Here is a 25133-nt window from a genome sequence, read left to right as displayed (position 1 = left end):
GTAATCGACAGTCAATGGAGGATTCAGAAACAATCCATCAATGCCAAGTGTAAAGAGTGCTCAGGCAGCACACAGGTCAGGGTGCACAGCCTGGTGCTGTCTGCCTTACGAGCTAGTGATCTCCACTGTGTAATTCCTAGTTTAGAAACATCCAGTCTCCTGCCATCTCTTCCTCTCTCTCTATTTTGACATGACGACATGTATCTTTGAATGGACTTTCAGCAAACAATGCCTCAGACTCGATGATAACGCAAGATTAGAATGGACAAACCCCCTTGATCGTGTCATATACAAAGCAACGTCCAGCCTATTAATTTAGCAGTTTGCTCACTTGGTCCTTGCACTAAGACTATAAGTGGGGCTTTGCTTGGAGCTGCCAGATGTGATGAATGCCTGCTGACATCACAGGTGCTTCTCAAGCTTCCACAGCTGGCGAAAGCTGTTTGCCACAAGCACTGAGGCTCAGGGGCCTTTTGCACACATTTCAGTCATGCATCATTGCATTACTTGCCCTAAACAATGAAACTATATTTTCCAAAATTACAAATAAAATTTAGCTGATTCCTGCAAAATGCTCAGGTGCAGAATTAAACGTAAGTGGGGTCCTTGGATCTAGGGAGACACAAACATGAACTGTGTTAATAGCAGCATCAAACATAGTGTTCTTTATTCATAACATGCACTAAAAAAAATGAGTTCTCCAGGCTGGCTTACAGACATTTTTTGTGCCTTGCTGTGAGAAAAAAAATTCATCAGATAAGAGTTCTAGAAAAAAAGGGCAGCCCTGGAAGAGGGAAGATGGGTCACAAACATGAATCCATTCCCTCACTGCATTTATAGAAGGCCATGCTGGTTTTTAAGAGCTGTCCACAAGATCGCAGATTAATTAGTCATTCCAGATAAAAATTTTAAAAAATCAGTCTGAGGCCGGTAAAAAAAAGGAACTGACGGGGTCCAATGGAAAAATTTCAAGGGAAACTCAACACTGGGAACAGTACAGAAAATCTGCAAATTATGTTCCAATCCTCCTGTCTTCAAGTGACTTGAAATGTGAAGAGTTTGAAGGGAGAAAGTCAAAGATGAATGCCTGGTGGGCAGAATGGCCTCTTCCTGGGCTGTTGATAAACAGGCTGATTGAACTGCAGAGATGGAGGAATTTCAATATTCAACAGAGCCCATATGTCAGACCACAGTCTGCACTAAATTATCAGACTTAGTGGAGGGAGACACAGCCAACAAATTACTTAGAAACAGCTCACTCACTGTCCAGCTGAAAATCAGCCTTCACCAGTTCAAAATTAAACCCAAGCAGTTGAGCAAGAGTTGCAGCCCTTCCTCCAACACACTCATCATCATGACTGACCCTCTCAACACAGAATTCTTCGCATTTTACCTCTCTAGACAGTAACATGAATTCAATGCTCCATTATTCAACTCGCAACATCCATCATTTTGAAGTGTCTATTTTATTCAGACATTTTTCATTGAGGGGTGTAAATCATTTAGATTCTCTTGAATTTGTCTTTGTCCTGGGGAGTCAGTGCTGGTCTCACATTCCTCACTGCAGTAAATAGGTAGTTAGATATGCTCTGTGGTCAGTAAAAGTAGAGAGAAGAACAGTTAAACCTGACCTGGGTGGGCAAGCATTTGAGGCAATGCCAGGAGTCAAATGTCTTGTAACATTGTTATTTGGCAATCGCAGGTTCTGAGAGAGACTACAGACAGTACCATTTGTTTGATAAATAAAGGTTGACGACAAATCAGCTTTCATACCCAATTTTGTTTCATCCACTCCAGGGAAGCCCAACCACAAAATGAGAACATAGTCAGTATCAAGAAGTTTAGTTCGACATAAAATAAAGGTGGATGTACACACAAGTTCACAGGGCCTGTGTATGGGTCCTTCATATGCAACCTCTGACAGGAACCTCATACAAACCTGGAGCTCCCAGTCAAACCATAACACACAGAAACTGCAATCTATTTACTGCAATGGTGACAGGAAGGAACAGCTTGCATCGCTCCAGCACTCTTCAGGACATCAGGTTTGACAGTCAAGAATGTATAATTTATGTACTGTCACTGTTCTAATCTAGGAAAATGCAGCAGCGAATCAGCACACAGCAAGCTCCCAAAAACAGCAATGAATAATTTAATATTTCTACATCCACATTCCATGAATGACATTGACAATCTCAGACTGCCCAAGTGGCAATTAGAAGTCAAACATGTTGCTGAGGGTTTAGAATCACATGCTGGCTAGACTGGTTAAGGACAGCAGATTTCTTTCCTTCAAGGACACGAGTGAACTAGATTTTGTTAAGTTTGTTTTTTATTCTAGATCTTTATTAAATTAAATTTCACTGTTTGCCATGTCCCCAGAACTGAAGCCTCGGGATTACTAATCCAGTGATATAACCACCACACCGCTACGTTCCCCCAGCATCAACTATTTCTGTGACATCAGCTATGGGATGAATGTTGCTCACAATATCAGGGAGCTCTATCCACTGCTCTTCAGCAAACTAATACCGTCAGATCTACCCAAGTAGTAAGTGGGATCTTGGCTTAAAATCTCTAACCTAAAGCTGGAACCCCAGGCGATGGGAGCACTCAATCTGAACTGCGCTGGAATGTCAGCCATTGTAATTGTAGGCGTGAGTGTAAACCTATGAACTTCTGAGAGGTAACAGTATGACCACTGAGTTTAGGCTGACTTTTGCTCTTGTAGTTCACAAAAGGTTGAGCAAACTAGGGTAGGGATTGCAACTGTATGCAACTAGGATCCCAAAAATTGTTCAAATGGCTCTGGATAAAATTCCAGCAATCATCTGCAAACCAGGTACAGATCAGTCCAAAAGCATGAAAAGGATGGTGGTAAAATGTCAGATGCTGGAAAGATGAGGCTTTAAATATTCAGCATATCAGTTCTGACAAGAAAATTGCACAGCAACATTTTGTTCAGCCCCTCAGCAACCTCTCCAAGGGCATTTTATCCCAGCCCTGGAATTACACACAAATCTCGAATGAAGCAGATGAGATAGGGCCCATCCCTAAAATACCGCTTCTCATCTCGCCACAGATGCTGCTCAGCTCAATGAATATCTCCAAGCACTCCGGCTGCAGCTTTTCAGCACAGGTTGTATGTTGTGTACTGCTTTGACCAAAGGCATAGGAATCCAACGTTGCACACAGTGCAGCACAATTAAACCATTATCAGCACCACTACAGAGAAGCAATCAGCCCTTTCAATTCAGTCCCATTCAACACCATTTCGATACTAATATTTCTGGTGTAGGATTCACTATTAGGTTAAATGAGTTGGATTCTCTTTCAGTCCCAACTCAAGCAATTAGATTTACTCACAGCATATATAAGACTGTGGCAACAAGTCACTGTAGTATAAATCTGACTAATCAGATAAACTTGCAATCCAACACTTACTGGCTAATTGCAACACATCAGCCCCCTCACTTAAGAATTCGCACAGAGGCGACACTAAACAGCAGCACTCTCCAACAGACTGCAAGAATAAACCTAAATCCCAACCCAAGTCATTTCAATAGACAGCAAGGTGCACCATCCTCACAGAGAGGCAGCCGATGGATTTAAGTGTCAAACATAACTACAGCACTACCTCCGAGCCCCTCTGGACCTGGTGATTGAACGTTTGAAGTGTAATTCAAGTATCAGGAAATTTCAAAAACTTGTTAACAATGCAGCATCATGAAGCTGACTCTTTAGTTGTCTCAACTTGCTTTGAGCAGCTGGAGTATAAACAGGTAAATGGTAACCTTGTGTACAGTGCATGCACTACCCAGTTATTTGTACCTCTCACTGGGAGAGATTCAGTCTCCATGCATCAACATCCCCAATGAATGTTCATCACAGTCAAACAAAGTTAAACAAAAATGTGCAAGTGAACCCAACAAAAAGCAGTCATTATAGAAGAGTGCTGACAATTTGGTCTAACCATGCTGTAAGGGGTCTTGAAGAAGGAGGGTGACTCTTAAATAGATTTCAGGACATTGCTCACTGGCTGGCTGATACACACAATGGATCAAGCAATTGGCTTCACATTACTTGAAACAGAAGAGGTTTGTCAAACCAGATCTCTGCTTAGGACATCAGGTTAACAAGCTGCAATCTCCTGACTGCACTGGGATTTTGTAGAACATTTAAAACTACCACTGTTCTTACCTTCTCTGTTTTGATCTTCTTCAGTGGTCGACACTCACTTTCAACTTCCTCAGACTCTGTTTTAATTCCCAACAGGTTAGATATGGTGTTGCTATCCACTGGTGCATTTCCCAAATCCAGCACTTGACCCGTAGCCCCATCAGGGCAGCTTGTGCCTGGAGCACATTCAAACGAGCTGCCCTTTGACCCTGACCCCAACCCTAGCTGTTGTGCAGCATTTGCATCATTTCCAGGGGGAGGCTGCACAACTCCACTGCTCTCACTTTTATCCTTTTTGCTTTTGCTTGATCCACCCTCCTTATCCTTTTTCGATCCAGCTCCATTCCGGACAGTTTTTGGGCCCTTTTCGGACCCTTTGGATGTGCTGTTGGAAGACCCCAGTCCGCTGGGATTTGTCAAATCTCCAGAACGACCCTGCATCTCTTTCTTCCCATTTCCTGATTCTCCCAGTGTGTAGAGGGAAGCAGCAGACACAGATTTACCCCCATCCTTTGCACTCTTATTTCTCTTTGCCTTTGATTTGCTCTCCTTGGCCTGAGGTGCTTGAACTGGCGTGACAAACTTGATGTTCTCTGGCAGAGCCGCCACTGCACTCGGAACTGGGATGCTCCCATCTTTCGATCCCGACATTTCCATTTTCTGCTGATCTTTTTCTAAATCTGCGTCCAAGTCAATGATTAAATTCCCAACTCCGATATCCCACTCATCCCCACTGTCGTAGGCATCAACAGCATTCGAATCCGCACCTTTCCCAGCTGAACTGCTGCTGCTTAAGGACATCTTAGATTCACCTTCCTTGTGAAAAGACTTCTTTCTCTTCTCAGTGGCCTTGGACTAGTGCCTGTGTGTTAGATTCTTATCGAAGCAACCTCACAACCTCTCCGTCGATGTGAGTGCATCATCGCCTGGAAAAGGTAAGAAATTGGGTGTAAGAATAAGCGGATATCAATGAACAGAAAATTACCTGTGCCAGTGAACACTGATCCATGCAGAAACATCAGGATGTCAAGCTACCAAATCCCAAAACACAGAAAAGCACAAAGTACCAGCTGGTGGGAGAGTACAAGACAATGATGGGCAAATAGCAAGAGGGTGGTGAGAGACAGAAACGTCAAAACCGAGAAGTTGGGTAGGCTGCAGACTTCTTAAGGCAGAATGGAGCATGAAGGATTAATGCTGCTTCTGGAGCAGGTGGTTGCTATACATTTTAACCTGAATAAACCTTACAGCTGCTTTTCCACAAAGGATCCAAGTTTCACAGAAATTGAATTAAACCTGATCACTTAGCAGTAATGAGAGAAATGAGAGAAAAACTGCTAAAACCACTCATGTGTGAATGGCTTGGATTTTCCAAAGACAGATTAGAAAACCAGTGCTCCAAACCAGGTAAACCACACATGGTTCAATATTCAGTGAGGAACACTGCAGCAGGAGTAGACCACTTAGCCAACTTTACCTTTTGATATAATCATACCGAATCATCTACAGAGCTTCCAATTTTCAATGGTAGAGAAATCCAAAGATTCTTCATCACCAAAATCTCCTCATCTCAGTCCCAAACGGCTCCCCCTTATTTTCAAATGATGGCCCCAAGGTCTAGATTTCCAACTGGGGGAAAATTTACCTTCTTCTAAACCCCTTAAGTATTTTGTAAGTTTCAATGATATCATCTCTTGTATTCAAAACCCTAGAGAATACAGACCCAGGTTCTGGATGTAGGATTGCTCACTGAGCTGGAATGTTCATTTTCAGACGTTTCGTCACCATACTAGGTAACATCTTCAGTGAGCCTCCGGACGAAACACTACCGACGTTTCCTACTTTCTATATATATGTTTGGGTTTCTTTGGGTTGGTGATGTCATTTCCTGTTCTTTTTCTCAAGGGGTGGTAGATTGGGTCCATCTCGATGTCTTTGTTGATAGAGTTCCAGTTGGAATGCCATGCTTCTAGGAATTCTCGTGCGTGTCTCTGTTTGCTTGTCCCAGGATGGATGTGTTGTCCCAGTCAAAGTGGTGTCCTTCCTTATCTGTATGTAAGGGATTAGTGAGAGGGGGTCATGACGTTTTGTGGCTAGTTGATGTTCACATATCCTGGTGGCTAGTTTTCTGCCTGTTTGTCCAATGTAGTATTTGTTACAGTCCTTGCAGGGTATTTTGTAAATGACATTAGTCTTGCTTGTTGTCTGTAAAGGGTCTTTCAAGTTCATTAGCTGCTGTTTTAGTGTGTTGGTGGGTTTGTGGGCTACCATGATGCCAAGGGGTCTGAGTAGTCTGGCAGTCATTTCCGAGATGTCTTTGAGGTAGGGAAGAGTGGCTAGGGTTTTTGGACGTGTTTTGTCTGCTTGTACACCCATACAGTGTATTCAAAAAGAATGGGTACCCAATGAACACAGTCCACTGATTTCTCAGCAACAAACTCAAACAAGCAGACAAAACACGTCCAGAAACCCTAGCCATGCTCCCCTACATCAAAGGCATCGCGGAAATGACTGCCAGACTATTCAGACCCCTTGGCATCATGGTAGCCTACAGACCCACCAACACACTAAAACAGCAGCTAAGGAACTTGAAAGACCCTATACAGACAACAAGCAAAACTAATGTCATTTATAAAATACTTTGCAAGAACTGTAACAAACACTACATTGGACAAACAGGCAGAAAACTAGCCACCAGGATATGTGAACATCAACTAGCCACAAAACGGCATGACTCTCTCTCACTAGTATCCTCACATTTGGATGAGGAAGGACACCACTTCAACTGGGACAACATATCCATCCTTGGACAAACCAAACAGAGACATGTACGAGAATTCCTAGAAGCATGGCTTTCCAACTGGAACTCCATCAAACAACACACTGACTTGGACCCCATTTACCACCCCTGAGAAATAGAACAGGAAATGACATCACAATAGGAAATGACATCACCAACCCAAAGAAACCCAAACCTATTAATTAGAAAGCAGGAAACACCAGCAGTGCTTCGTCCGTAGGTTCACTGAAGATGTTACCTAATATGGTGACAAAACGTCTGAAAATGAACCTTCCAGCTCAGCGAGCAAAGTTACATCCAGAACCTCAACCTGAGCTACAAATCTTCTCAAAACGCGCTAACAGATCCAGGTTACCCAATCTCTCTCCATAGGACTGTCCTGCCATCCCAGGAACAAGTCTAAGGAACATTCCTTGCACTCCCTCCATGGCAATACTATCCTTCCTGAGATAAGGAGACCACAACTGCACATGATACTGCAGGTGCAATTTAACCAAGCTCCTTTACAAATGCAAGACTTCACACCTCCTGGACACATGTCCTCTTACAATAAAGGCTAACTTTATGAGCCTTCATAATAGCTTGCTACACTTGCATGCTTGCCTTCAGGAACTTATTTGTTAATCTAATACCTTTGCACATCTACACTTGCCAACATCTTACCAGTTAAGAAGTAACTTTGCACATCTGTTCCTCTTACAAAAGAAAGAAACTTTATTTCCACTTGTCTGTCCAAATCATCTTGAAACCATTTTACAACTTCTTAACAACAAATATTCCCACCTGGCAGTGTCATCCACATGCTTGGAAATATTATAGATTGTCCCACAAATGAAGAACACCTTATTCGGAATATCGTAATGCTTTCCATTTACTTCTCATCCCATATCTTAGAATCACAGAACTCCTACAAAACTGGATCCAGGCTATTCAGCCCATCAGGTCCAAACCAAACCTCCAAAGAGCATCCCATCCAGACCCATTCCAATAACCGTGCATTTCCTGTGCTGGCTAAATGGATTAGCCACATCTCAGGCTACTATGAGCAATTTAGCACGGCCAATCCTCCTAATCTGTACACCTTTGGACTGTGGGAGGAAACCCACATAGACACGGAGAGAACGTGCAAACCCCACACAAACACTCATCCAAGAGTGGACTCAAATCCAGGTCCCTGCAAAAAACCAAAACAGTGCTAACCACAGAGCCATCAGGCCTCCCTTTCCACACCCTCCCCTATTCTAGCATCAAAAGCCATATCCATGAGCTAGTCAATGCCATTTGCAGCATCTTTATTTAAAGAAACAGTCCACTTGAACTTCTGCTCTTTACCTGTTAGCATACACTTCCCATTTTGTTCTCTGGACATGAACTGACATGCCTTCACCAGTCCATACAAAAGGACTTCATCTCGACTGACTCTTCCACTTCTCAAAAGGACTAACACCCAAAACGTTACCCCAACTTTCTGCTTCAGATGCAGATTAACCTGTTCTGCCTTGGTAGCACTGTGCAATTTTTTTCTCCACAGCCACTGTGGTTGTCTCTATTAAAGACAATAGACAATAGGTGCAGGAGTAGGCCATTCTGCCCTTCCAGCCAGCACCACCATTCATTATGATCACGGCTGATCATCCTCAATCAGTATCCTGTTCCTGCCTTATCACCATAACCCTTGATTCCATTATCCTTAAGAGCTCTATCCAACTCTTTCTTGAAAGTGGCTGAAAATGTGTTGCTGGAAAAGCGCAGCAGGTCAGGCAGCATCCAGGGAACAGGAGAATCGACGTTTCGGGCATAAGCCCTTCTCCTGTTCCCTGGATGCTGCCTGACCTGCTGCGCTTTTCCAGCAACACATTTTCAGCTCTGATCTCCAGCATCTGCAGACCTCACTTTCTCCTTTCTTGAAAGTATCCAGAGGCTTGGCCTCCACAGCCTTCTGGGGCAGAGCATTCCATACACCCACCACTCTCTGGGTGAAGACGTTTCTCCTCAACTCTGTTCTAAGTGGCCTACCCCTTATTTTTAAACTGTGTCCTCTGGTTCAGGACTCACCCATCACAGAAACATGCTTCCTGCCTCCAGAGTGTCCAATCCTTTAATAATCTTATACGTCTCAATCAGATCCCCTCTCAGCCTTTTAAACTCAGGTGTATACAAGCCCAGTCGCTCCAATCTTTCAGCATAAGAACTGACCTCATGAACCTACGCTGTCCTCCCTCAATAGCCAGAATGTCTTTCCTCAAATTATCCTGGAGTGAGAGAAGAGAAACATTTCTCACACCAAAGGGAGAGGATTGAGGGCAGAAAGCATATCTGAAAACTTTGAAGAGACAGGTGGAAGGCAGTCCTGATTCCTACTTTCTCAAATTCAAACAATAGGTTTCCATCCATTGCAATAGTTACCATTTTCACCCCAAACTGGGTAGGGTGGACATCCAAACTCATGGGAAATGAAGGAACTCAACACCATGAGTCAGAAAAAGGGCCTTTCGTATCATTAGTACATTAGCCCCCAAAGTACTTTATACAAATGGATTAAAGTGCAGTCACAGTTAGTTAAGTAAATACAACAGCCATTTTGCATACACAGCAAATTAACTTGTTTATGAGTAAGCAAAGAGATTTGGCCATGACATGAGAACACACTGTTCTTTTTAAATTGCATCAAATAATCTCTAACCTTCACCTGAGCAAGCAGACAGTATTAATGCCATATCTCAACTACAGCAGCACTCCACTATGATCCTCAATTACCTACCTGATTGACTTGTACCGACAGCTTTCAGACTGGGTCATGGGATTTTCCAATTTAAGGTCTTCTTACACAGCTTAGCAATGTACAGGTGGGCTCCCTCCATTTTGCCCTGTTTTATGCTTCTCTGGAATCAATTCTAGGCAATCTAACAAACTTAATCAATATTTCAACCACAGTTAGCTGATAAATTCATAGCTGTAAAATCACAACTGGATAGAATGAATTTCTAATGTAGAAAAATTGTTGAAAATGCAAATTAATCTAATCTTCATCTCCTCATTGAAGCAACGAGTACTAACTAACTTCATACTCCAGTTGTTCAGTACATTACAGAATGAAGCAGTACAAGTATACGGGAGGCAACTATTCAGCCCATCATGTCTGTGCTAGATCAGAAAACAAGCAAACCAGCCTATTTTTACTTTTCAGTTCTTGGTCTGTAAACCAAGTTAAGGCGCTTCAAGTGAAGTGCAAGTGGATTTAAAAGTAACTAGGGTTTCTGCCTGAATTGCTCTTTCAGGTACCAAGTTCCAAAATACATAAGAAAAGGAAGACAACATCCAAAGTGAACATAGGCTCCTTAGAGAATGATGCTGGGGAAATAATAATGAAAAGCCAGGAAATGGCAGAGGAATTAAATAACGACTTTGCATCAGATAGTATTTTTGGAATTCTATTGGTGCTTTCGAAATAATCAAAAAGTAAAAAGAGAAGTCAAAATAAATACAATGATCATCACTAGAGAAAATGTACTGGGGCCAAAGACCAATAAATCCCTTGGGATGCATCCTAAGATATTAAATAAAGTAGCTACAGAGATAATGGATACCTTGTAAGATTCTGGAAAATTTCCAGAAAACTGGAGAACATGCCAATCTATCACCTTAATTCAAAAAAGGAGATTAGAAAAACAGCTAACCATAGGCCAGTTAGCTTAATATCTGTTCCTGGGAAATGTCAGTCTATTATAAAGGAGATAAAGCACAGCTTTTAGAAATATATAATATGATCAAGCAGAGTCAACTTAACCCTAACCCTAAGTCTTCAAACCTGACAAATCTATTAGAATTATTTGAAGAGGCAGCGAACAGGGTAAACAAGGAGGTAAACGGTGGATGAAATATGTTTGGATTTTTAAAAGTGTCTGATTAGCTACCACACATATAAGCTACCTAAAAAGATAAGCAGCTCATGGTGTTGACACTAAGCCAATTCCATACCCATGGTAATGTACAACTAACAAAAGACAGAGTTGGGCTGAGAGGACATTTTCATGATGCCAACTTGTAATTCGTGGAGTGTCACAGAAATCAACACTAGAGCCACAATTATTTATTATATATTCATGACAAGGATTAGGAAGGTGAATGGACTATTGCTAAATTCACAGATGACAAAGAAAATTAGGTGGGAAGGCAAATGGTGATGATGGCAAAGTGTCTGTAGAGTGACATGGGCAGGTTAAGTGAGGCAGAAAAATTTGGCAGTTGAAATATAATGTGGGAGAATATGAGGTTAAATATTGTGGCAGGAATAGAAGAGCAGGATAATATTTAATCAGTGAAAGACTGCAGAAAGTAATGGAACAGAGGGTGTGGGGGTCCTTGAGCATGAATCACAAGAGCTACCACCCACATTCAGTGGGAAATAAAGAAAGCAAATGGAATGTTGGCCAATATTTCAAAAGGAACTAGAGTACAAAATAGGGAAGTCTTACTATTGAGACCATCAGTACCTTATTTTTCTTCTTTTTGAGTTTGGAACTGAGAGTTGAAGTTAAGAATTGAACTTTAAACAGCAGCTTGTTTTAAAAAAAGAGAAGAAAGACAACAGTTTCTGCTGTGAACTGACCTGGAGAGTAATGACCAATCGAAGATCACTGTAGACAAACCTGCACCAAGTGGTTGCTGTGCTCAGGGCTGGCAACTGGTTGGATGGTGAATTGGTCAATCAAGGGAGGATAAGTGCTAACCAACCAATCACAGAAAACGTTGATTGGAAAGAGAAAAATGAGAACAAACCGGATCTGACTTGCTTGTGACAAGAGACTCTAGTTTTCAAATTGTTGAATATTCTGAGAAAAGAAACCCAGTCTGTAAGAAATAAGTTAATATTTATAGAAGTCTGCTGAAATGGTTTGCATTAACCGGTGACTCTGGAATTCAAACAAGACATACAACTCTATTTGCCGATGAACAAGAAATTGTCCAAGGATTTCTGAAGGCCTAGCATCCGTCTTTTGAAACTGCTTATTGACCATGGAAAATCACAATTATTTTCTTTTTAATATATCCCTTAACTGTGTCTGCCTGAGTGAGGGGTCTAAATCAAAGATTAGGCCTTACATCAGAGATTACCTTGTTGTTTCTTAGCCCAAGTTCATAAAGTTATGTTATTATTGTTAATTTTTGATATAATCTTGACATCCAAGATCTTTTATTCATACAGTCTAGCTAGGAACAATTAAGCAATTTTAAGGGTTATTGAATTTTTAATTTCACTGTGCTGCAAATCTAAGTGATAGTGAGGCTGATTTAGTTTGGCTTGCTATCTTTATTTCATAATATTACTGAATATACACAGGCACTAGTTAGACAATACTTGGGAAAACTATCAACTTATTAAAGGAAAGATCTACTGGCATTGGAGGCAGATTAGAGATCATCCTAGGTAGTCAGAAATTGTCTTATGAGGAAGATTGAGTTGGTTAGGTTTGTACTCACTGGAGTATAGAAGAATGAGAGATGCCCTTATTGAAACATACAAGGCACTTAGACAGCTTGACAGGGTAGACGCAGAGAGATAGATTCTCCCACAAAGTGAATCTAAGACCAGACGGCATAGTCTCAGAGTAAATGATTGCCCAGTTAAGCACAGAGGCAACAAGGAATTTCAATTAAAAGGTAGTAAACCTGTGCATTTCTTTATCATAAAGGCCTGTTGGAGCTGGGTTGTTAATTATATTCCATTAAGTATTACGTATATTTGCCATTATCTCAGTGAATGGTGAAGCAAACTCAATGGACCCAATGGCTCCTCTACCTTACGATCTAACATCGTCTGGATTAAAAGATTTTCCTCAATGCTTCCCTAATCCTTCCTTCAATTACTTTAGGTCTATACTCCTGCATCACTAACCTTTCTTTCCATGGTTCGTGGCATGCACACGCCAGTCACTGGACCAACCCTTATTGCTGATACCTAATTATCAAGGAGGCAATGGCCTAGTGGTGTTATCCCTACTCTTTTAATCCAGAAACGCAGCCCACATTTTGGGGACTCTCTTTTGAATCCCGCCTTCCTGCCTCAGGAGATGGTAGAATTTGAATTCAATTTTTAAAAATGGAATTAAGAATCTTATGATGATCATGAAACCATTGTTGATTGTTGGAAAAACCCATCTGGTTCACTAATGTCCTTCCAGGAAGGCAATCTGCCATCCTCACATGTACACCATACCATGTGACTCGAGCCACAGCAAGGTGGTTGACTCGAGCCACAGCAAGGTGGTTGACTCGAGCCGCAGCAAGGTGGTTGACTCGAGCCGCAGCAAGGTGGTTGACTCGAGCCGCAGCAAGGTGGTTGACTCGAGCCACAGCAAGGTGGTTGACTCGAGCCACAGCAAGGTGGTTGACTCGAGCCGCAGCAAGGTGGTTGACTCGAGCCACAGCAAGGTGGTTGACTCTCAAATGCCCTAGCAAGCTACTCAATTGTATCAATCTCCACAAAGTCTTAACAAAGAAATCAAACCAGACAGACCACCAGCATCAATGTCAAAAGCAGCCCTGTCAATTTTGCAAAGTCCTGCTAACTAACGTCTGGGGTGGGCCTCATGCCAAAGTTAGGAGAGCTGTCTCACAGACTAGTCAAGCAGCAGCCTGAGGTAGTCATGGTCACCAAGTCATACTAGACATCACCATCCCTGCGTGTGTGTCTTGACCCAGTTGCATGATAGATCCAGCAGAGGTGGCGGCCCAGTGGTATAAAATCAGGAGGGAATTGTTCTGGAAGTCCTAAACATTGACTCCAGACCCAATGAGGTTTCATGGCATCAGGTTAAGCATACTGTTCTCCCCCAGCTAATGAATCCGTTCTCCTTCAACATTTGGAGGAAGCACCAAGTGTGACAAGAGCACAAAATGTACTCTGGGTGGGGGTCTTCGATGCCCACTCTCAACAGTAGCACTACTCATTGCCACAGAAGACTGTGGAGGCCAAGTCACTGAGTGCACCTAGGACAGAGACAGATAAGTTCTTGATTAGTAAGAGGATCAAAGGTTACTGGGAGAAGATAGGAAAATGGCACGGAGAAGTATATCAGCCATGATCGAATGGCAGAGCCAACTCAACTCAAAAGGCTGAATGGCCTTGTTTGACTTCTGTATCTTATGGTCTACTCCTGATCAAGCTGGTCAGGCCCTAAAGGACATAGCAGCGCCAGCTGGTGAAAGAACCAACAGGGAAAAACATAAATGACCAATTAATTCTCACCAATTGCTTGCTGCAGATACATCTGTGCATGACGATATCAGTAAGAGTCACCACCAAACAGCCTCTGCAGAGACAAAGCCCCACCTTCACATCGAGAATCCTCCCCATTCTGTTGTGTGGCATTACCATCATGCTAAATGGGACAGATTTCAAACAGATCTAGAACTCAAGACTGGATATCTAGGACTGAAATGCTGTGGGCCTTCAACAGCAGTATTGTACCCTAACACGATCTGCAACCTCATGGTCCAACATATTCCCCACTCAACCATTACCATCTGGATGGATAGATCAAGATGGGCTGAATGGTATTCTTCATCTCTCAGTCACTGATCTGGATAACTCCTATGGCATGTGATGAAACAACAATGATCTGCATTATTTATTTCCATCAAATATTACCTAAATTCATAGTTAAGACAAAACATTTTAGAAAGACCAAGTAATATCAATGCAATCTGGTTAAAAGAAAACACGATGATCGAGTTATTCAGTTGGAAAACAATCAGTTGTACATTGTGAACACTACTTATTAAATCTGCTTGCTGACTGGCTAAGCAAAACTCCCTTGGTTTCAACCTGCTGCGCTGTCTTTGTTTCCCCTTCCTACACCAGCCACATAGTGAAACTGACCCTTGCTCAGCGCTAATGTCAATGTGTGTCGAAGTTCACCAGTACTGCTGACCTGCAGGATACCAGAGATGAAAGGTTCATACCCAATCCAGTATACAACATCTCGTTCCTTACTGTGAAAAACTTAAGCAAAATGTAGGCATGCAACCAAGAACTGGGTAAAACAAAAAAACAGCTTAATTACACAAAATTGGAACTCTAATTGAGGACAAATTGGCAGAATCCATTTCGCCTTTAATTAGGTTTGAAAATGCAAATCAGTTCCAGATTCCACAAAGCCCTGACCTGGAAACATATGCTTTTTCTTCAGTATTTCTGGGTCAAAATCTTGGAACTCTCTCCCTGATGGCATTGAGAATGTCCCTATACCACATGGACTGCAGTGGCTCATGAAGGTAGCTCAGCACCGCTTTCTCCAAGACAATGAGGGATGGACAACAGATCCTGGTGTAGTCAGTGATGCCCTCATACCATGAACAAATAGTTTTAAAAACTCAATGTCACACGCAAGATGGTTTGTGTGTTGAGGCAGCAGGCAATTCCAAAAATCCGTGACTACCTGGTCAGGTCCACGCCCCCCTACGACCCACCCTCCCATCCTGGCACTTTCCCCTGCCACCGCAGGAACTGTAAAACCTGTGCCCACACCTCCTCCCTTACCTCTATCCAAGGCCCCAAAGGAGCTTTCCACATCCATCAAAGTTTTACCTGCACATCCACTAATATCATCTATTGTATCCGTTGCTCCCAATGCGGTCTCCTCTACATTGGGGAGACTGGGCACCTCCTAGCAGAGCGCTTTAGGGAACATCTCCGAGACACCCGTACCAATCAACCAAATCGCCCAGTGGCTCAACATTTCAACTCCCCCTCCCACTCTGCCGAGGATATGGAGGTGCTGGGCCTCCTCCACCGCCGCTCCCTCACCACCAGACGCCTGGAGGAAGAACGCCTCATCTTCCGCCTCGGAACACTTCAACCCCAGGGCATCAATATGGATTTCAACAGTTTCCTCATTTCCCCTTCCCCCACCTCATCCTAGCTTCTAACCTCCAGCAACTCGATCCCCTGACCTGTCCGGACTTGTCCGACCTGCCCTGCTCCTTTTCCACCTATCCACTCCACCCTCTCCTCCCTGACCTATCACCTTCATCTCCTTCCCCACTGACCTATTGTACTCTATGCCACTCTCTCCCCACCCCCACCCTCCTCTAGCTTATCTCTCCACGCTTCAGGCTCTCTGCCTTTATTCCTGATGAAGGGCTTTTGCCCGTCCTCGGATGCTGCCTGAATTGCTGTGCTCTTCCAGCACCACTGATCCAGAATTCCAATAAATAACCTGCCACTGCATTTTAGAAGACAGCAAATTAGAAACTGCTCTAATTCAGAATGACAATAAGGTGGACTTTGCCCAAGTTCAAAACTTCACCCTTAAATTTTCCAGAGAAGCCAGGTCTTCCCCAGAGAGAAGTGAAAATAGTCAATTCAGAAAAATATTCTGTACACATCCCAGCTCATGGAATAGCAGTTATCATCCCTCTTTAAAGAAACGGAGGTATTGGACTAAGGGGTGGGGGAAACCAGGGGGGAGTATAAATGGTTTAAATAGAGAAGCCAAGAAGAAACTGAGATAAATAGTTGTAATATCAGTCTTTTCTTCAAGGCTCAGTTCAAACTGGATTTGCTAGTTAAATAACAGAACAAAACATTGCCCACAGTTAAAAATAGTCAACAAAATACCTCTTTACAGCAAAGACCGTAACAAGGATCCTCTTGACAATCACAAGCTATCATTCTATTCTCTGCTACGTGACTCCTTTCGGGGAGATAAGCAAAAATGAAATTGACACCCGATTAAAAACTGAAAGAACTGCGGTTGCTGTAAATCAGAAATAAAAACAGAAGTTGCTAGAAAAACTCAGGGGGTCTGGCAGTATCTGTGAAGAGAAATCAGAGTTAACATTTAAGGTTTGGTGACCTTCCTCAGAACTGATGGTAGGTAGGAAAATATTGGATCGCAGAAGATGGGGGATGAGAGAAAGAGTAAACACTATGTGGGGATAGAGTCCAAAAGAGAGAGAACAGTTGGACAGACAATTTAAGAGGCATTTGGATGGGTATATGAATAGGAAGGGTTTGGAGGGATATGGGCTGGGGTGCTGGCAGGTGAGACTAGATTGGGTTGGGATATCTGGTCGGCATGGACGGGTTGGACTGAAGGGTCTGTTTTCATGCTGTACATCTCTATGACTCTATGACTGGATAACGATCTGGCTTGGAGGGTGAGTAGCTATTAATGGGGATTGTTGGTGACTAACAATGGGAATAGTTAGCTTTCTGCTGAATTTATCAACACGATTCAACTATTCCCAAGCTTTGGGAAAAGTGGCTTCTCCTGAATTCCCAATTGGATTAATCAGTGGATAAGATGGAAAGCCTTTATGTTCAGTTTTAGCCTCTGTCACAAATGGACGCAGCCTCTAAGTGTTTGACAGTGTGAAAAACTCTCAGGTCACTCCTCTTCCCACCTTTTCCCTCCAGCCTGTTCAGCACGACCGCTCAGTTCTAATGCCATTGTTAATGCACCAAAGGATCTTTTATACCCAGTTGAAATGTAGTTGTATTTAATATTAGAATATACATTGGCATACGATGACACGAAAATAGGGTTTGTGAACAGCAAATGCCTGCTCAACATGGACTGTTTGGTAAGGTTGGACACCCTGAATCTCAAAGCATTCTATGTGTCAAAAATAGGAAATGTCATAAGTATTGACGCTGTCACCCCCATCCCCAAACAATTCCCTCCCAGCAACTGTATTACCAGTCCATCAGCGTCACTAGGTCAAGATTCTGGGACTCCTTCCCCAACATCATTGTGGGTATGCCTGAACCAAAAGGACTGCAGTGATTCAAGATGACCACTCACCATCTACTGGCCCACCAGTGGCACTCACATCCCACAAGCAAATCAAAAATTAAAGCAGGCAGAGCCCAGGAGAAAGTCCAACGAGAAATTCCACAGGATCGTGAGAAAGCGCTGAAAACTCCTCAAGCCCACCTTGTCAGTACTCACCTGACCATTTTGATTCAGTGCCAATTTCCTGCATTTCCTCTCTAATCCTGCACATTGGTTAAATAAGAACCATGTAATGCCTTAAATACCACAATGCAATCTGCCTCCATCACACATCCAAAGGAAAATCAGTATAGAAACCATATTGTTCAGGATGTAACCAAGAAAGTGATAGAATGTGGAGTCAAACGAGACTCAAACTTCAGAATCAAATTACTAACAGAAATCCAATCCCTGGAATTCCCAACAATGAACTGCAGACTGTCAGTTGGAAACCTAAATAACAGACTATTGTTTTTCCTCCATAGTTGCACCACCTCTTACCAGTCAGCAGGTTAAGCATTTACAATCAATATACTCAGAACAGAAAGTGCTCCATTTCCATGGAATCTCTGCATCTCTAATATGCTGACCTGATGGCGTTCAGAAAGCACTCAAAATCCTCTCCCCTTTCTACAGGCAGCTTCAAAACACCGAGCAACAGATGGATCAAATCACACAGGAGCTGACAGCACCTTCTGCCTGAGTGAAGGCAGTGTTTGGCAAACACAAAGAAATCCCCTCGACAGAGATTCAGCACAGTCATCCATGCACTATTTGGAAACAACAAATTTCTTTTCCTAGTCAGTCTGCGAAGAAAAAGCACAGCACAGCCTGAAGGTCGACAGGTTAAAGAGCTCTCCTTGCTTATGGAGAGTTGCTACCTGAGGTGGATCTTTTGTTTTACACATTAATCCTTGAACAGCTGCACTCAATAACCAGCTGCACTATTCCTCTGTTTACATCTACTGGCAAGACAAAAACCTGAACATTACTCAAGTAAATTAAGGGCAGAGCCTGGAAAAGGGGAACCATTTAGATCTGGGTCAGAGTTTACATTGACATGAATAATAAATCTGCTATAGACAGCATCTCTAGACATTAGGGAGTGCTGTCAACAACACTGCAACGCGCTTTTTCTTGGACTTTGTAGGGATGTAATGTGGGTTGCATGGGGATGGAAGAAGACGACTTGCTGTTTGTTTCTCAACCATTGCTCCCATTGCATATGGAGAGCTGCAGTTACTGGCCAGCCAAAGGGACAGCAGATGGATGGTCACAGAAGCTTCCAGCACTGCCCATTTCTAGCACTCTGACATAGTCACCATAGAATGCAATCCTCCCAACGTCGACATGTTACTAAAACATCATACAATTAGATCATGCAGGTAATGTCATCAATCTGTCACAGGAGCTATCCCATGTGTACTGGCCCACATCTGTCCTTCAACACTTTACACAAAGGCTTTCCAGAGATTTACATAATTGCTGTTTGATATACTGTACGCAAATTTTGTCATATTTCCTACAAAGTAAACACATTGAGACATCCTAGTTAGAAAAATGCTTTATTTTTGCATAATGTATTTCTGAATGGTTCAGAGGATACTGGTGCTGCATTCAGCTGTATCTGCACCACCATCCAAAGTTCAAGCCCCCAGACAGAACCTAGACAAAATACATAGATCAGCTGATGCTCAACAGAATGAGTATTTAAACAAACCACACACCTCCTCAGTATCACATATTCCATGTGCAGTTCCCAATAACAGCCCAGTCACCTGGGATTTTCCTAGAGGCAGGTACATGGCCCTCACATTCCCCCAGGCCCATACATCCCAAAGCGATCAAACAGTTGGAAAATAGACCATAGAAAAATATAAATAATCAACTTCCATTTGTATAGTGCCTTTAATATGATAACACTCCTATGAAGCACCATAACAGGCTTTAGCAAATAAAGTTCAAACTTGCAACGACATGAGGTCAGAGGTCTAAAGGCTTGGTCTAAGCAATATATTTAATAAGGGAAACACCATTAGTGAATCATTTACTTGAAGTACTACTCCAAAACCAGCACAAAGTGTTAAGATAACATTGTTGAAATTATCACTGCCCAATGAGGAGACACTTCTGCTTGCTTCTACCGAGGACAGAGCCACAGATCTCACATTCGGGCAATGACCCAGAATGAATGCCCTAAATGGAACTCCTGACACACACAACTGTTGCATGGATTGAACTCCTACCGAACTGACCAAAACAACAAAATTCTGAATTTTCAACCGGTACTTGAGTGTGTATTCAAAACAATTCTCACTCCTCCCTCCCACTGCCCCAAACATACAGGAGAGATCGCAGACAGGAGATTGAATTGAATTGAATTTATTGTCACAGTGAAAAGCTTCGTCTTATGAGCAGAGTTAAACAGCACAGATAGTAAATAATAGGTAAACAGTGGCCAAAAAAACACACGTGCAGGCGAATGGTAAGCGTTTGAGAGTCCATTCAGTATTCTAACAACAGTAGGGTAGAAACTGTTTCAAAACCCCCCTGGTGTGTGTTCAGGCTTCTGTACCTTCTCCCCGATGTTACAGGTTGTAGAAAAGCATTGCCAGGGTGGGATGGATCTTTAAGAATGTTGGCAGCCTTTCCTTGACAATGGGTCTGGTAGATGGATTCTATAGATGGGAGGTTGGCCTTTGAGATTGTCCAGGCCAAGTTCACCACTCTCTGTAACTGTCTCCGATCTTGAATGGTACAGTTGGCATACCAGGGAGTGATACGTCTAGGTGACACTGGCTTATTTCCCCCATTCAGGAAACTTAACATGGCAACAGACAAATCTATTTTCAGGTAGGAAAGAGGGCAAGTCATTTAAATTATTCACTTATTGATGGCTATGAAGGCTAGGGAGAGTGGCACTTTGATATTAAATAGAAACAAAATATGTCACAGTTCAATATGATTTACCTAAAATCACAAGCTGTTGCCAACTTAACAAGTCAGCACTTTGGATCAGAGCAATAAAGTGCACAAAACCAATTAAGTGAAATTCAGTTCAAAATCTGCTAACAGCGAAGAACCTGTAAACATTCATCCAACTCGATTCTCATTAATATGCTTTGTGCTGTATCTTAAACTTTTGCCAGTCTCCATCCCAGGTACTCTCTCATCCATCAACCTTCAGATGTGGCCACTGTTTCCTCCTTCAATCTTGTAGCCACTTTGAAAGACAGTTCTTTATTTCACACCTTATCGGGACACCCTTTTATGTTAATTTGAGCTGTTGCAATTCCACAGCATATTCAGAATTCTTCTCATTCTTCTGGCTCCTTACCAATATTTCTTGAAACTCCTGTCAATCCCTTTTTTCACTTTTCTCTCGTCCAGTTCAGTTACTAGTTCTTCCAAACAAAACAATGATATTTTCAATCCTTTTTTCCACTAATTTCAAACCTTCTTCAATTACCCAATGTTATCAACACCACATTTTGTTCCTGATCTATCTTTTAGGTTTTCTGCTTCCAGTTGAGCTCCATGTTGGCTGATCCATCACAGGCAAGAAGCATGACTCTGAACTTGCTCCTTCTGTCTCTCCTGCAGCAAGACCAAGCTTTCTCCTCGGATTGTCTTGAAGGGGGCCCCATTTTACCCTCAAATATCCCCCGTTTGGCATTACATGTGCAGTTTCACAAGTGAGAGCATGCAAAATGATCAGTTGTATTGTTTTGAGCAGGAGGGTTGTGTGGTTAACTTGCAGTGTTACTCTGGAGCTGGCATAAGATGCATCTGTGATTTCCTTTACGTGGCCGGACATTTTCAAACCCTTTACTTGATAATAATTGTAAGATGGTCTGTCATCAAATCTGTGCTCAAGGCAACCTATTTTCTTCCCAAATTGTTCTAGCCCATAGTTGATGGGTTTCATCTATGTCAAATCACTCAGTCTCTCAGTTCTCCGTATTTACAATCTCCTGCGTTCACTGTCTAAACACACCCATTCATTTCCCAATGATTCTGCAATACATTAGACAACATAAAACCACAGAATCCTAAGTGCCTTAAACTTAAGGTACAATGGCGTAAATCAGTAAATACCAATCTGTTGCAATCCCTTCCATAAGGTATTAAAAATACTTCCAATCCTATAAAGACAACTTCTACACATAGCTTAAATCCAAGCAACCTTTGATAACTCTGCTCTTGGTTTGTTTGTATTCTATTCCTCAATATTCATTAATAAGAAATTCACCTTAGACATCATGTTTCAAACCTACAACTGCTTCCATTTAGAAGGACAATGGCAGCAGATATGAGGAAGTACCATCACTGCAAGTTCCCCTCCAAGTTACTCACCTTCCTGACTTGCAAAGATATTGCTATTCCTTCATAGTTGCTGGGTCAAAATCCTGGAATCCTCTCCCTAATGGCATTGTGGGTCGCCCCACACCATATGGACTTCAGCGGCTCACAAAGGCAGCTCACCACCACCACCTTCTCAAGGGCAACCAGGGATAGACAGTAAAAGCTGGCCCAGCCAGTGATATCCACATCCCATGAATGAGTAAAAAGAATCTTCTTCCAATGTTAAAGCCTCCAAACATGCAAATGCATCTGTTGTGCCAAACAGTTCCCCCCCCCCCAAGCTTCAGGAAGCTGACATCTAATCTAGTATATTTCTCTAATCAAAGATTTTCTAATCGGCATCCTACACCAAGGCAGGTTACAGTACAATACTTGCCATTTAAGAGACCATCTTCATTCACTTTTATTTTCACTAAACACGGTAACAGTCTATTCTTTCTGAATTTGAAACAACCTATCGGACAAGCTGATCTCACTCCAGCTATTCACACACTGAGGAAACAAGACTCAGAGAATCTGAAGTTAAAGCTGAATCTAAGTTTGACAGAATATCTTACACTGTACACTGAGTGACCACTGCAAGACTCTGACTCTTAAGTGTTCCGAAGGAGGACCACCACTGCTTGAACATATTGACAAGAGTTTGCATACAAAGTCTGCAATGAATACACCTGCCCTTATCGAGTATCTGTACATGTATACATCCAGTCAGACTGTTGGAAACAAAAACAGAAGCTGCCAGAAAAGCTCAGCCAGTCTGGCAGCATCTGTGAAGAGAAATCAGAGTTAATATTTCAGATCCAGTCATCCTTTCTCAGAACTGATGGTAGCTAAGAAAATGTCAGTTTATATGCAGAAGATACATGGGGGGAGTGGGTAAGGAGTAATCGATAGGTATGGATAGACCCCAAAGGGAGAGAGAGAACTGTTGGACGGACAAAGGAGTTGATAACGATCTGGCTGGGAGGGTGAATCGCTGCTAATGGAGACTGTTAGCGGCTAACAATGGGAGACTATAATAGCAGACTGTGTGATAACAAGGCCTGGTGCATAGGTTAGGGAGCTCGGACATGGGGGAGGTCAGACCCTAAAATTATTGAACTCAATATTGAGTCCTGAGGGCTGCAGGGTCCCCAATTGGAAAATTAGGTGGCATTCTTCCAGCTTGAGCTGAGCTTCACTGGAACACTGCAGCAAGAGAGAGACAGATGTTGGCCAGGGAACAGGGTGGTGTGTTCAAGCGTAGGCTACTGGAAGCTCGGGGTATTTTTTGCGGACAGAACGTAGATGTTCTGCAAAGCTGTTACCCAGTCTACGCTACATTTCACCAATGTAGAAAAGACCACATTGTGAGCACCCACTGCAGTAGACTAGATTGTGTGAAGTGCAGTTAAAGTGCTGCTTCACCTGGAAGGTATGTTTGGGCCCTTGGATATTGAGGAGGGAGGAGATAAAGGAGCAGGTGTCACACCTTCAGCAGTGGCAAGGGAATGTGCCACGGGGCTGTGGATGGGTATTGGGAGTGAAGGATGAATGGAACAGAGTACCCTGAGTCCTGCTGAAGTCAGACAACGGAAGCTGGGGGCGGGGGGGTTGAATATGTGTCTGAGATTACTGGACACTTGCTGATTAGTCCCTGTGTCATCTGGACATGATTGCATTGCTGTCTTTAAAATCATCTCACAATGAACAACACTCACCGGCAAACCTGCTCGACAGTTTGCCCACTGCAGATATCATGGCAATCAGCCAAGACAGTTCACACATCTGACATATGAGGACATCGCTGATGAAGGATTAATGACCCTGACTATCAAAGCAAGGTTACCGTGAGAAAATACTATCGGCAAACAACAGAAAAACCATCAGTCACAGGAAAAACCCTGTTCCAACTGAAGTTCACATGGAGACAACTGCCTTTCTGTGGGGATTATCAAAGCATAAAAATAACTGCTCATTTTATTCATATTATCAAAAGCCCCAATCATCAAACATGCCTCAAGTTTGACTGTTCATCAATGACACACAATACCCAGAGCACTGGCATCCACCACAAAATGCTGCCAGCAAGAGAAACTTTAAAATTAATCAAGATAAACCCCACTGACACAACACAAATTGTTGAGGTTAACTCTCTTCCCAGTGGTCCAAAGGGAAGATCTGCAACAAGGCTCAATTCCACAGAAACTAACCCAGGGCCACCTGGGGATATCCTCCACCTCAACATGCTGGCAACAAGACCTTTTGTAGCAATGGCTATCTGAAGTATGATCAATTCGTTTTTAAGATGTAGATAACCCACATAGCAATGTGTTGTATACTGCTTCATGTGCATCGGAAGAAACAGTCAGACTACAAAAGACTGGCCACAAAAGCATTCACTCATAGCACCACTCAACCTAACGTCCCAAGCAGTTGCATTGCAAAACACATATTATCAGAAACACAGCGATGAGTAACAAACAGCAAGCTCCCAAACAACAACAGTAAAACAGATGACATCCGCATCTAACCATCAAAATATTTGAGTGGGCAGGTAGGTGGGAGGAGAGAGAGAAAGACGACAGAGGTGTGGAGAGGGACGAGAGGTGTGGTGAGGGGCGAGAGGTGTGGTGAGGGGCGAGAAGGGTGGGAAGGTGGGCGACAATTGAGGGGGGGGAAGAGGGGGATGGGTGGATACAGTGGGGGTGTGATTGGGGAAGATGAGGAGGGTGAGGGGGGTAAGGAGGGATGGGTTGGGGAGGAGCAGTTGGGGGGAAGGGAGCAGTTGTGGGAGAGGGAGTGATTGGGGAGGTTGGGGGGAGGGGGAGGGTGTGGGGGTGAGGGTGGGGGGGGTGAGAGTGAGGGGGGTGGGGTGAGTGAGGGGGTGTGGGGTGAGAGTGAGGGGGTGTGGGGAGGGGAGGGGAGGGGGGTGTGGGGAGGGGGCTGTGGGGTGGGGAGGGGAGGGGGGTGTGGGGTGGGGAGGGGAGGGGGGTGTGGGGTGGGGAGGGGGGTGTGGGGTGGGGAGG

General features: G+C 43.1%; 1 protein-coding gene across 11 annotated transcripts in view; it reads right to left on the bottom strand.

Annotated features, from left to right (window-relative positions):
* The window catches only part of znf609b (zinc finger protein 609b), a 328373-nt gene that overhangs the window by 204342 nt on the left and 98898 nt on the right, over nt 1-25133 (bottom strand). For all 11 annotated transcript variants that reach the window (XM_087981999.1, XM_087982007.1, XM_087982001.1 and 8 more), the window contains exon 2: nt 4201-5105. In XM_087981999.1, coding sequence (XP_087838125.1) covers nt 4201-4980 — 780 coding nt within the window. In that variant the 5' untranslated portion in view covers nt 4981-5105. The remainder of the gene's footprint in view (nt 1-4200; nt 5106-25133) is intronic.

This window comes from Chiloscyllium plagiosum, unplaced genomic scaffold, assembly GCF_037043375.1.
Source record: "Chiloscyllium plagiosum isolate Xiang-an unplaced genomic scaffold, Cpla_swu_hap1 HiC_scaffold_42, whole genome shotgun sequence".
In the NCBI taxonomy this organism is placed as follows: domain Eukaryota; kingdom Metazoa; phylum Chordata; class Chondrichthyes; order Orectolobiformes; family Hemiscylliidae; genus Chiloscyllium; species Chiloscyllium plagiosum.
Note: the sequence above shows the minus strand (reverse complement) of the source record. Positions and strands in the feature narration are given on the sequence as shown.